Source organism: Helianthus annuus, chromosome 7, assembly GCF_002127325.2.
Source record: "Helianthus annuus cultivar XRQ/B chromosome 7, HanXRQr2.0-SUNRISE, whole genome shotgun sequence".
NCBI lineage: Eukaryota > Viridiplantae > Streptophyta > Magnoliopsida > Asterales > Asteraceae > Helianthus > Helianthus annuus.
This window is the reverse complement of record NC_035439.2, coordinates 5,010,109-5,024,203: the sequence shown is the minus strand read 5'-3', so window position 1 is coordinate 5,024,203 and position 14,095 is coordinate 5,010,109. Positions and strand designations below refer to the sequence as shown.

At 35.4% G+C, this 14,095-nt stretch overlaps 1 protein-coding gene across 1 annotated transcript; it reads right to left on the bottom strand.

Annotated features, from left to right (window-relative positions):
* Positions 1–729: 729 nt before the first annotated feature.
* LOC110866393 lies at positions 730–1,761 on the bottom strand. The gene has a single exon (XM_022115542.1). It carries the CDS (start codon positions 1,759–1,761, stop codon positions 730–732), a length of 1,032 nt encoding a protein of 343 aa, XP_021971234.1.
* Between the last annotated feature and the right edge of the window lie 12,334 nt (positions 1,762–14,095).

The following is a 14,095-nucleotide window of genomic DNA, read 5'->3' as shown; positions in this document are numbered from 1 at the left end:
TAACCCACTTTTGAGGAATGGAAATCAAATTTCAAGGTGTTGAGGCCTTTGTACATTCCATCATCCTTTTCTCTTGTAACCCATTCACCATTTGAAAGAAGGACTCTTTCCGTGTAGTCAAAAGGCACATCGCAAGCACCCTTGGAAACCATAAGCGATAACTTCATTGTAGTTAACGGTGGCACCGGAACAATGTAACTTGCCATTGATGAATGCTCTTTTGTGTTGGCCGTTCCCCATTCATGCGACGATCCGTATTCAGTTGACAATGACAACTCCAGCGTCGTATTGGCAACAAATGGAATCTCCTCAGCTTCGAAACTTACACCCAAAGATACTCCAGCACTCAAAGATACTCCAATACTCAATGACTGACTGTTATTCCATGTAGCGATAATGGACTCAGTTTGAGTAAATTCTAAGACTATCCACATCAAGGATGTTTGTAGGTGACATGGAGGGTGTTCATTCCTATGTGGAGGGCATTTGTGAGAGGGATGGATTAGTGGGTGTTGTAAAGGATGACATGGAGGGTGTTCATTCTTCACAATTCTTGGGGAAGAATGGTGAAGAATGCCCTAATGGTGGGTCCTTTCTTTTTTTTATAAGGTTGTTTGTGGGAAGGATATATATATATGTTATTGTTGTGGGTAAAAAGTGTTTGTGCGAAGAATAAGTGAAAAGCTGATGTGGCATGCTGATTAGGCTGTTTATAGAAAGGATAGCCTTTCACTGATGCGGATAGTCTAAGGTGGTACTGTTTTCTTTGTCAGGGCTAATATTTGTTGCAAATTCAGTAACAACCTCTTCAACTTGCTCATCATAGATAATGGAGTGGTCGAGCCGGTATCTTACATTTGAGATCTTTTTCTGCAGGACGCGCTCTTCAACTATCAGCCTCGTCTCTTTTGATAGTTGCGAATAGGACGCACTCAAGCAATTGTGAGCTCCGGCTCCACCGCAGAACCTCTGGTTGGCGAAATAAGAAAGAGCAAAGACATTGTCGCTTACTTTGATAAATGAAAACAAGGTGTGATTAGAGTTGTCTTCAACTTCAACATGAGCCGCTATCCACTCGGGGTTTATTCTCGTCAACAGCTTTCCATATGACAAGCTCTTTATACGATAGTAATTACCATGAGAAGCGGGAATGAGTTCATAGCCTACTTCTGGATTTCCAATGTCCGATCCAGACTCAAAGTTATTATGATTGTAACCATCAATGACACGGGAGCGAAGGTAATTGCCACCTAGCTGTTGAGATCTGAATGCGACTTGATCAGGAAGTATCACAAGCGTTTCCCAGTCAACCGCAGTGAAAGTAGAATAACTAGGAGGACCGGTGATCATCCCCAAGCCGCCCGATAAGTTCACTGCGTACAGAGACATACTGACGTGGAAAAACCGAAAACCTGAGGTTCCATCTGGATCTGAATGGATAGAAACACGGAACAAGGTACATGCGGGATCTGTTGTGTCTTCCTGTGGTTTGTTGGCGGAGGCGCCAACCTCAAATACTCCTTTGCTAACTTCATGTGGCACCCAATACTTATTGTTGAAGCAAGATCTTATGTGTACCACGGTAGCATCACCACCCTTTTTTGATTGCTCCGCTGCGAACTTTACACGTGGACTAAATATACTAGCTTCCCTGAATTCCAGAACACCTGATGGCCTTTTTTCTGTGGTATTTGGTGATAAATAAAGACGGCTAGCAGAGGATTGAATCACGAAAAAAGTTGGGATTGATGTTAGCGCCATGGCTGTGGTATGGGGCACTCAAAAGGGGAGAAGTGTATATATTAGTGGTTGAGATGAATATGGTTATACTAGCTCGTCCCTTATATAGACACATGGACCTTGAGTATGTACACAAAGTATGAATCCGTTATGGGTTAGACATATTGTTTTTGTTTGTGTTGACAGAAGCTAGCTACCAATAATTAATATACTGGGACAAATATATGGACCAATATTTTATCTTTCAGTTGAAGAAGCTTGGAGAACCATTGGACCAGTAAAGTTTTTTTGTTGTGTAGAAATATTTTGTATTTATGTAGGGAAAATATAAAACGAAAATCTACTTGAGTTGAAAAAACTCAAAAATCTTTGTAAAAATTTTATGTAATATTTTTATTTTTTTTCTAAAAAACATAGGGAATGTAACATACATGTATTTGAACATTTGTGTGTAAAAAACAAAAAAAATGTCGAGTAGTTTTTTCTTTTTAAGAATGTTAAAAATTTCATATTACATAATATATATGTCCAAAAAATATAACATACAAATTTTGAACAATTTAAAAAAAAAAGTAATCGGCGTTTTTTACATTTTTTATAAAAATGTTCAAATATATTTATATATTTATGTTACATTTCCCGTTTTTTAAGAAAAAGATAAAAATGTTACATAGGGTTTTCTTGAGTTTTTTAAACTAAATTGGGTTTTCTTCCTATACTTCTGTAACGCCCCAAAACTCGAATGTTTATATTCGCCATATGTTCTTATATAATACATTAGGAAATAAATAACTAGGCTATTTAACCTAGTTAAGTGTATGGTGAAAACTATTAAAGGAGGAAAGTTGTGCCAATTATGCTTTAGTGGCAAACACCAAGGACTAAAGTGGGATAAGATGAAAGTTGAGTTATTATATGAAAAAAAATCAACACACGAACACACACTTCATGTGTGTTCTAGAACGATCCGGAGCTCCAAGGGAGCCAAAACCCTAACTCAATCAAAATCATCAAATTGAAGGGTGAATCGAAGCTCAAATTCATGAACGAACATGAATTAATGATCACCTACACGAGGGGATCATGAGGTATGTCTTAAAACTTAGATTGGTGATCTTGTATGAAGTGGGTTATGTTTAATCCGTGAATTGGTATGAAACTGAGGATGAATATGTGTTAGAATCACAATATAGAACATGGATTATGCATGATTTGGATCAATTCGATGTTTTGAGGTGAAACCCATTTATTATGGGAAGGATGATGACTTGGATTATCATCCATGTCCAATTCTTGTTCAATGTTGATGTAATATGTTGTGTATGATGAATTCTTGTTAGATGAATTGAAAGAAATGCGTTGTTGATATGTTTGATGTCTATGTGTGAATGATACTTGTTGATTAGTAAGAAGATTTGATGAAGTATGTATGAGCTTGAAAGATTATGCATAAATTAGTTGTACATTGTGCTTAGAAAGTAGTATGCATACTAATTGTATGATTAAATGTCTAAGCGAAATTAGGATGCGAAATTGTATGAAATAGCTTAATATATATGAATGAGATAAGGTAATGATGTAATTAGTAGTATACTAACTTGAAGACTGTACTTTAGATGGAACTCATACAAGAATTCGGTTGAATGTATGTGTTGGTCAAAACTATGCATTAAGGGCTTATACATTATGCTTAATATCACTAGATGATAATTTGATTGTGAGCACATTTACATCGTGAGTAGGAGATGTATATAATGTCAATTGTATAGCCTATTATGATGTTACGGATATATGAGGATAAGTCGAAAGTTCATATGATAAACTGTTGACTTCTGAAAGTCAAGTACGCATAAGAAGCATGATTTGACTTGTTGTCATAAAGGTAGGATTATAGGAAGTCGTATGGTACAGGTTAAATCAATATGCGGTATATGGAATGACATGATGAATTATATGTTTGAAAGGATGTGAATTTAGGTATATGTCTTATGCTTGTTAGAATTGACTAATGAAAGTCAAATATGAAATGTGCAATTGATATGATCGTTAACATGTACAATTGTGTATGCTAACAAGAATGCGATTTCGATGACATGAAAGTATAGGAATCATGTCGATATGGACTCAAGCACGAAAGCCTAACGGGTCAAGATGAGGCAAGGAAGCGGATACGAACACAGATGCATAAGGTAAGTGATTTCTAGAATCACTTCTTAATTTGTTTAAGTAAAGTTAAGTACTAGTTACTTATGTATGATAATTGAAATCAAGTAGGGTTTTACACAGAATGGAAATGTTAGGATCCGAGTCAAAATGATAAGTGTTTTAAAGGTTTGGTTATATAAAAGCGATGGATTTCGCTAAGTAAACCAAACAGTCAAAATGAGATTTTATTGTATACCGGAATGGTTGCATAATTAATGACTTCGGTATAATACCCGAGTAATGGGTAGGATTGTATATAAGCACGCTAACCGAGAAACGGAGACGCGGGTTAATAGTCTAAAGACTCGGTTGTGAGTTATGATTAAATGGACAAACCATTTTGCATATGGGAATTGTACTAACAAAGTTCAATTACGTATAATTGAATGAGTTTAACGCATACCGGGTATCGGGTGCATAAACCCCATGTACGGAACTCCGGATAATGTAAAACTTTTATAGTTATCATGTTCATGTGAGTTTGGTGTATAAACAAATGAGTTGTTTGATAAAAACACGAACGGGTCGAATAATTCATAAATGAATATTAAGTCAAAAACTTATAAGTTAAGAATTTCCTTAATCCGGATGTTGGATTTCGAGTCCATATGATAAAGGACCAAATTACGATCATGTGGGAAAAACGGATCGTAAAACGGAGAAGAAATGAGAAAGTTATGACCAAATTTGTAAAATTTGTTAAGTTGAAAGTTGCAGCACTAAACCAGGTGCAAGGTTGCGCCCCTGACTGATGTCATCTGTATTGCGCTAGAACTGACACAAGGTTGCGCGAGATTGGTTTCTTCTTGCGCCAATCGCTGGTTCTTTCATATTTTTCGCATTCTTCAACTCCAAACTTGTGTGAAGGCTATCTAACTACGTTATATGCATTATATAACTATATGTAAGAATGCAAGCATGTACGTACAGACGTGTTTATGTTTGCATGTATGTTTTCGGGTGTACGTAAATAGATGTATGAGTATAAATATATGAATATGTGTACGAGTATTAAATGGGATTGAATGTACACAAAGGAATAAAGCTTGTATTTATTCATGTAGGTATATATGTGTGTGTGAATATACGTGTGAATGTACGAATGCACGAAGTAGGATTTATCGCCCATGAAAGAATGGGGCATGTATGTATGTATGCATAGTTTCAATACGTTTGAGTACTGACGTTACTAATAGTGTGCCTTGAGATTGAAATGTAATACAGGTACATTATTGAAGTCTCACAAAAAATTAGACACCCAGATGAAATGCATGAGTTTAGAAAGATATCGGAATGGAAAGTATACGAGGATAGAACGTAACGAGACTCCATAATCATGAATCTTGTTTATATATAATATGTGCTGTTACGAATGAATGTGGTGAGTGCAGGTTGTACAGAATTATGGATCAATATTATGAAGAGCAAGTGATTGGAGATCGAGTTAAAGAGACATGGATTGTACGGAATGGATGGTCATGAAATCTGTATTAGTATATAATCGGTACATTAATGAAAGGTAAACGATGTAGTTCCTTACATAATAATGTTTTTAAATGATTTTCAAGTATAAAGGAACAATTTAAGAAATAAATTTTATGGTAGGTATTTCCCTGCGTCTTTTTGATCAAAACGTTTTAGGGTCTTAAAACTTCACCTATATATATATATACATACATACATATTATACATATATATATATATATATATATATTTAAGAGTGAACACTTGTGTAGCTTGCGAACTGAGTGAACTAATCCTGGCCATACACGTGTGTAGATCAATGGCCAGGATTTAATGTTGAAATACACTAGTGTATTTAACGATTTGATGATGAGATCCTGGCCATACACATGTGTAGATCAATGGCCAGGATTTGTACACTCAGTTCGCAAATACACTAGTGTTCACCCTAGAACCCCACCATATATATATATATATATATATATATATATATATATATATATATATAGGGAGCCGCTAAAATAAGAACCACCTCCAGTTGTAAAAACCGCGAGAACCACTCTCAACCAATCAGAATATGACAACTCAAAGGGTATTATGGTCATTTACTCCAAATGTCACCCTCTCTCCTCATTTATAAAATGTCAGTTTCTCTTTCCTCCTTTATAAATGTCAGTCTTCTCTCTCATAAACATACTTTCATCCCTGTTCTCCTTCATCCCCTCCGATTCTCCTTCATCCCTGGTTCTCCTTCAATCATCATAATCCCCACCCCCCCTGCAAATCAAAAGAAAAACCTTCCTATCTGCCGTCGCCGCCACCCCATAGCTACCCCTCCGCCGCCCGCAATCATCACAAAGATGAAGTTATTCACCGGGATGAAGATGAAGACCGATTGTCACAAAACCCCAACCACTGTTCTTCATCTGGGATGAAGATGAAGACTGATTTGATGTTGTGGTGGTGGTGTTGACCGTAGCGAGGGGACGGCGGCGATAGGCGGTGGCGGAGAACGGCGTCAGTGGTTCGAGTTCCATTGTTTTCAAGATCCGAGCCGGTGTTCCATCGAACCACCGCCTTTACCTCCGCCGCATCCCCGATCCTCAACCAGAACACCACCATAACCCCATAGTCTGATGTCGCCGGTGTTTCGAGTTCCATTGTTTTCAAGATCCGAGCCGGTGTTCGACAGTTATGTTTGTTTATAACATTTGGGGGTTGGTGGCGGCGTCTCTCCGGCGGCATCTTTTGCCTCCCTTTCCTCTCCGCCGCCCCCTTTTGAGACTGGTGTTTGGTGGTGGTGGATTGGTGGTTGGTGGCGGTGGATGAAGGCGGTGGCGGTGGATGAAGGCAGCGCCGCCGTGAGCGGCGGAGGTCCCCGGATCCAGGTTTAAGTTGGGGGTTTCTTGATTTTTGATGGGGTTTCTTTATTTTGTTTGATGGGGTTTCATTTTTGTTTGATAGGGTTTCTAGATTTTTGTTTGATGAACTCTATGGGTTTGTTCTTGTTGATTTTTGATCAATGATTTTTGATTTTCTGGTGATTTTTGTTTGATCACTGAACTATGTTTCTTGATTTTCTGGTGATTTTTTATCAGTGGATATGTGGGCTTGATATGTTGGTATTGATCTGTTTGGTTTAGATCTGTTGGTATTGATCTGTTGGTTTTAGATCTGTTGGTATTGATCTGTTGGTGATTGGTGTTGTTTGAATCTGTGAGTTTTGATACGATCGATTTTGGGTGGCGATGATGCAAAAAAAAAACGTAGATTTTGATGACGATGGCGCGGCAAGGACGACGGAGGATAGGTTTTTTAACCTGCAACCCCACTTTTGCAGCCTTTTGATTATCGGATAATCTGAGCCAAACCCCATTTTTTTTTCGATATAAACTTTTGTTTTGATGTTGTTAGTTTTTTATTATTTCCCCCCTAGTCGATGATGATAACAATATATCTGAGACACCTGCCGAGTTTGCGATTTCTGCGTGCGTTCGTTTTTTCGTAAAAAAGTTTTGTAAAAAAAAAAGTTAAACCGTAAACTTTTTAACGTAAAACATTTTAACGTAAAGCGTAAAAACTTTTACGTAAAACGTAAAACATAAAAAGTTTAACGTAAAACTTAAAACGTAAAAAGTTTAGAATTTTTAAAGTAAAACGAAAAAAGTGTACAACGAAAAAAGTGCACGTAAAAAGTTTTACGTCAATCGTAAAACGTAAAACTTTTTAACGTAAACCGTAAACTTTTTATCGTAAAACGTAAAAAAGTGAAGCGTAAAAAGTGTTACGTAATTTTTTTCGAATGTTTTACGTAAAACGTAAAACGTAAAAAGTTTTACGTAAAACGTAAAAAGTTTTACGTAAAACGTAAATTTTTTTCGTAAAACGTAAAAAGTTTTTCGTAAAACGTAAAAAGTTTTAGGTATTTTTTAGTAAAACATAAAAAGTTTTACGTAAATGTCATTGAAAAACCGGCGCGTAAAACGTAAAAACGTAAAAAACGTTAACGTAGAAAACCGGCGTGTAAAACGTAAAAAAACGTTAACGTAAAAAACCGGCGCGTAAAACGTAAAAAAATGTTAACGTAAAAAACCGGCGCGTAAAACGTAAATAACGTTAACGTAAAAAAAACGTCGCGTTGAAAAAACGTCGCGTGAAAAAGCCGGGCGTAAAAAACGGGGCGTCAAAAAACGAGGCGTGAAAAAGCCGGGTGTAAAAACGACGCGTTGAAAAAACGACGCGTGAATAAGCCGAGCGTAAAAAACGGTGCGTAAAAAAAACGGTGCTTGAGAAAAACGACGCCGAGCGTAAAAACGGCGCGTTAAAAAACGTCGAAAAAACGGCGCGTAAAAAAATGGCGCGTTAAAAAGCAGCGCGTTAAAAAAACGCCGATTGAGAAAAACGACGCCTTAAAAAAATGGCGCGTTAAAAAGCAGCGCGTAAAAAAACGGCGCGTAAACAACGACGCTTGAAAAACGGCGCGTAAAATACGTCGCGTTAAAAATGGCTCGTCAAAAAAACGTAAAACGTAAAAACTTTAACGTAAAACTTAAATTGTAAAAAGTATAAAAATCTTTTAAAAAAATCTGAATTTAAAAACGTTTTTTAATAAAGAAATTATGTTTAAAAAATAAAAGTAATAAAAAGCAATTAATGAATAGGACAAAAAGACAATTAAATATAATATATATAAAAAGACAAAAAAGTAATTTTACTTAAATACCCATTTCAATTAAAATATTAAAGACATAATAAGACAAAAACTACTTTTTATTATTTTTAAATACTTTAAATATCATCCATCCATCATCTTGATCTAATGGCTTGAAAGTGGTTCGCGCAGTTCTTACAACTGGAGGTGGTTTTCATTTTAGCGGTCCCCTATATATATATATACATAGGGTTGTGGTAAAATAAAAACTTATACGAGTTGTGAGAACTTGGCCATATGAAAGGTTTTTTCAATTTTTTTTAACAAAAATCCTTAAAAAATCAACTTTTTCAAAATAAATGTAGTTTTTTTTTTAATTTACGGCAACTGTAAATGCTGTAAAAAGAGTTGTCATGCTTATGTCATCAACTTTTTACAGCTGCTGTAAGGGGCCGAAAAACAATAATTCGATTATTTGTTTATTTTATACGGCAGTCTTTTAAACATTTTAATATAAGGTGTGATCAAAATAGGGGCAAAACTCAAATGGAAATGCCAAGTTCTCTAAGTTCTCACAACTCAGAGTGGTTTTCCCTTCATCTTGATTCTATATATATCGGAGGGTTCAAATAAGAAGAATTTTTTTGTATGGATAAAAAAGAACAAATTTTAACTAATAACAATGCTTCAATTTATTATACACTTATAAAGAAGTAACTTTTTGGTGCATATCAAGTTGTAACTTATGCTTTGCACATTACTTAAAAAAAAAAACTTTACTTTTTATTTTTAAACCAAAAGTTTTTACTTTTTGTCCTTTTGACCCTATATAATTTGTTTTTTTAACTTTAACCCAAAACTTTTCATTATTTGCAATTTAACTTCACAACTTTTGTCACTTATACTTTTCATCTTTCGCAAATTTCTGTTTTAAGTATAGTTCTAAATTTTTCAAGTTAATACGACGTAACGTACATGTGTGGTTCAACGTTTTTGCCTCTATTTTTCCATGTTTGAAAGGTTTCAAAACACGCATATCCTAGGTCGAGTCAGTGTTGGTGGTCGATGACGGTTGTGTGACATTAGTACTATTTGACACCGTTTTACGCCCCGCTGCAACGCGATGTGTACTTTGTGGGTTTTTCAAAGAAAAACTGGTTATGCATATGGTTGTCGTAACGTTGGCTTTAGGGGTTTTCCAAAAAAAAATGATTTTTTTTACTTTTCACCCAAAAGTATTTCATATATTACTTTTAACCCAAAACTATTTGTTTTTTACTTTTAACCCAAAACTTTTTATCTTTTGCAATTTATTCTCATAAGTTTTTTACTTTCAACTTTGTTCCTTTATAGTTTTCATTTTCCGCAAATTTTTCGCTTTATGCTTGGTTCTAAATTTTGTGACATAACACATCGCAACGCGTGTCTTTGGCTTAACGTTTTTACGTTTCGTCTAAATTTTGCGAGTTAACACGATGCAACATGCGTGTGTGGGTGAACGTTTTACATCGTCTATTTATTCCCCGTTTGACAGGGTTAACATAATGTGCGGGTCTTAGACCGACTTAGTTATAACTAAAGAATCCCCGCCGCATTGCGGCGGGTTGTAATCCTAGTTTCATTTAATTTTGTATTTAATATTAGTATAGGGGTATATTGGTAAACTTTGATAGATCATTAATTAGTAGTCTTCATTTTTAATAGCTAACTATATTAAATTTGTAACTTATTTTCAAAAAATGTTTTTTTAAAGAAGAATAAAACTAATTTATAATGTAGGATAAATTACGAGGTGTGTATGAATAATTATGAGATGTGTAGTAAAAATTTCAATATATGTAGGATAAATTTCAAAACATGTAGGATAAATTTTGATGTGTGTAGGCAAAAATTTTAGTTTGGAGAATGATATCTTTATGGCTACTTAATTAATCAAATATAATAATAAATGAGATAAGGGAAAAAAACATTTAATGTTTTACAGTTGTACCATTTTTTATTTTTCTTCTTCTCAATTTAATTTTTTTCTCAAATGAACCTTCCCTTATATATATATATATATATATATATATATATATATATATATATATATATATATATATATATATATATATATATATATATATAGGGGGCTGCTAGAATGAGAACCACCCCGAGTTGTAAGAACCGCGAGAACTACACCCCACGGAGCGCCGTTCGCCGCGATTTTTTTTTTTACAAGTAGATGTGTGCATTATAAACACGGCCGTAAAAAATCACGGCGAACGGCGCTCCGTGGGGTGTACTTTTTTACACCTCAAGTTTGGTGTTTTTTAATTTTTTTTCTTTTTTCTTTTTTTTTCACCAAACTTGAGGTGTAAAAAAGGACACCCCACGGAGCGCCGTTCGCCGTGATTTTTTACGACCGTGTTTATAATGCACACATCTACTTGTAAAAAAAAATCGCGGCGAACGGCGCTCCGTGGGGTGTAGTTCTCGCGGTTCTTACAACTCGAGGTGGTTCTCATTCTAGCGGCTCCCTATATATATATATATATATATATATATGGTTAGAACCACCTTTATTGCGAGAAGACCGCGAGAACCAATGTGAACACAACAAAATAAACCCACTACACCACCACCCAAAACCTAAACAAAAACATACCCCCACCCCACCCCTCAAAAACCTAAAAAACCTAAAACCCCCACCCCCACCCACACCCAAGCTAAATGCTAAAAACTAAACCATAAAGCTAAACCCCCTAAAAACCTAAAAAAAAAACCTAAATGAGCTTGGGCCGAAAGTTTTTCCTGTTGAATATCATATTGAATTGTCAGTTCTTAATCCATTGGTATTGGAAAATAAGACTGCAGGTTAAAGTCTACCAGGATTCATCTTGTTTTGAAAGGACCAATCATTTGTCTACCATTCTTCTAATTGAGCTTGGGTCGGAAGTTCTTCCTGTTGAATTGCCTGTCGAATATCCTATTGAATTATCAGTTGGAAAATAAGACTGCAGGTTAAAGTATACCGGGATTCCTATGTTAATTTCATCAGGTTAAAGTCTATCGGGATTCCTATGTTAATTTCATCTATCACTCGTTTGAATATTTCATAGTTTGCTAGACGACGATCCAGTTCTTCCCATTATCGGTGTTGGGAGTGGATTTTCTTTGGTTGTTGGTTGCTCTGCTATTATTGGTTTCTTCTTTCTCCTTCTCTCTCTCTTACCTTTCCAATGCCATCTTCTTTTCTTGCGTAGTACTTTTGCTGATGATTGAGCTTCAAATAACATTGGTTCATCTATGTCTCCTTCATATCCTGATTAGGTTCCAGCTTGATCGTCAATTATTTTCATATTTGTATTAGTAACGGATTTGTTTTGGAAAGCTTTGGACAACTCGTTATCACTCATATTGTTAGTCAAAAACAATAAAAACAACGAACTCCAAAAATCGTGTATATATATATATATATAGGTAAAGTGTAAAATACAAATGCGCTTATCGTACAATACGTACGCGATCATCCTAGCCGTTCGATCAGGTGCGGATCTGGTGCGAATTCAATACATATCGCATGTGAAAAAATTGTTAGCATGGGGTAGTGTGAAAAATGGCATGGGGTGTGTAGATGGACAAAATCGCATGTGGAAGATTGAATATCGCATGTGAAAAAATGGCAGCATGGGGTAATGTGAAAAATGGCATGGGGTGTGTAGAATCGCATGTGGAAGATTGAATATCGCATGTGAAAAAATGGCTAGCAAGGGGTAATGTGAACAATGGCATGAGGTGTGTAGAATCGCATGTGGAAGATTTGAATATCGCATGTGAAAAACTGACTAAGATGGGGTAATGTTAAAAATGGCATGGGGTGTGTAGAATCGCATGTGGAAGATTTGAATATCGCATGTGAAAAAATGGTTAGCATGGGGTAATGTGAAAAATGGCATGGGGTGTGTAGATGGAGAAAATCGCATGTGGAAGATTGAATTCGCACAATTCGTACAATTCGCATGGAGATATGAAATCGCATGGGAGATGAAGATCTGACGGCTGGGGTTATCCCGTACGTAATGTACGATAAGCCCTATTGTACGTTAACCGGCCTATATATATATATATATAGAGAGAGAGAGAGAGAGGATCCTGTAAAAAGAGCTCAAAGTGTGAGAAGTGTATTATAACACTATATATAATACTATATAACACCATATAAACACCGTATAACAATATGTAACACCATATAATACCATATAACACTATGTAACACTATATATCATTATATAACAAATATAACAGGTTGTCTGATAGCATGTCTATGATAGATGTATAGTGTTATATTTGTTATATAATGATATATAGTGTTACATAGTGTTATATGGTATTATATGGTGTTACATATTGTTATACGGTGTTTATATGGTGTTATATAGTATTATATATAGTGTTATAATACACTTCTCACACTTTGAGCACTTTTTACACTATCCTTACCCTATATATATACATATGTATATATAGGGGACCGCTAGAATGAGAACCACCTCGAGTTGTAAGAACCACGAGAACCACACCGTACGGGGCGAGGTGGACCAAAATTTTTTTCAAAAACGTAGATGCATGTATTATAAACACATTCGTAAAAAAAATTAAAAAAAATGTCGTACGTGTAGTTTTTTACACCACAAGTTTGTGGTTTACGAGTTCCGTTACGGAACTCGGAACTCGTAAACTACAAACTTGTGGTGTAAAAAACTACATGCACGACATTTTTTTTTAAATTTTTTTTACGAATGTGTTTATAATACATGCATCTACGTTTTTGAAAAAAAAAATTGGTCCAGCTCGCCCCGGATCAAGTAGTTCTCGCGGTTCTTACAACTCGAGGTGGTTCTCATTCTAGCGGTCCCCTATATATATATATATATATATATATATATATGTGTATATATATATATATTGGCCGAATGTTTATAATTGCCATGTGTTCTTATATGACTTAGCACGAAATGAATAACTAGGTTATTTAACCTAGCTAAGTGTGTGTGTGGTTAGAAGTACTAAATGACTAAAGTTTTACCCATTTGTACTTTAGTGGCTAACACAAGGGACTAAAGGTGGGTTAATAAGAAAGTTGAGTTAATTTATGTAAAATAAACACACAAATACACACACACGTACGTGTGTTCGAGAAGGAGCCAGGAACTCCTTGAAGGTTCATAAACCCTAATCATGAAGATCACCAAATTGAGGGGTTAATTGTAGCTCAAATTCAAGAAGGAACATGGACTAATGATCACCTAAGTATTTCCTACATCAAGTAAGTCGAATTTTGCAATTTGGTGATGTTTGATTTAGTGGGTTTAGTATAATTCGTGAATGTAATGATGAATCTAGTATGAATAATGGTTTCCATAGTTGTGTAGACATCAAGATATGTTGAATTTTGAATAAGAACATGGATTTAAGCAAAACCCACTTGCATGTCAAGGAATGACTAGAAATTTTGAGGTTTCTACTTGTTAATTGGTTGTTGTTGATGATCTT

Excerpts from the sequence above, each read along its gene's own strand:
- LOC110866393 (XM_022115542.1), bottom strand. The coding sequence starts at position 1,761 with ATGGCGCTAACATCAATCCCAACTTTTTTCGTGATTCAATCCTCTGCT.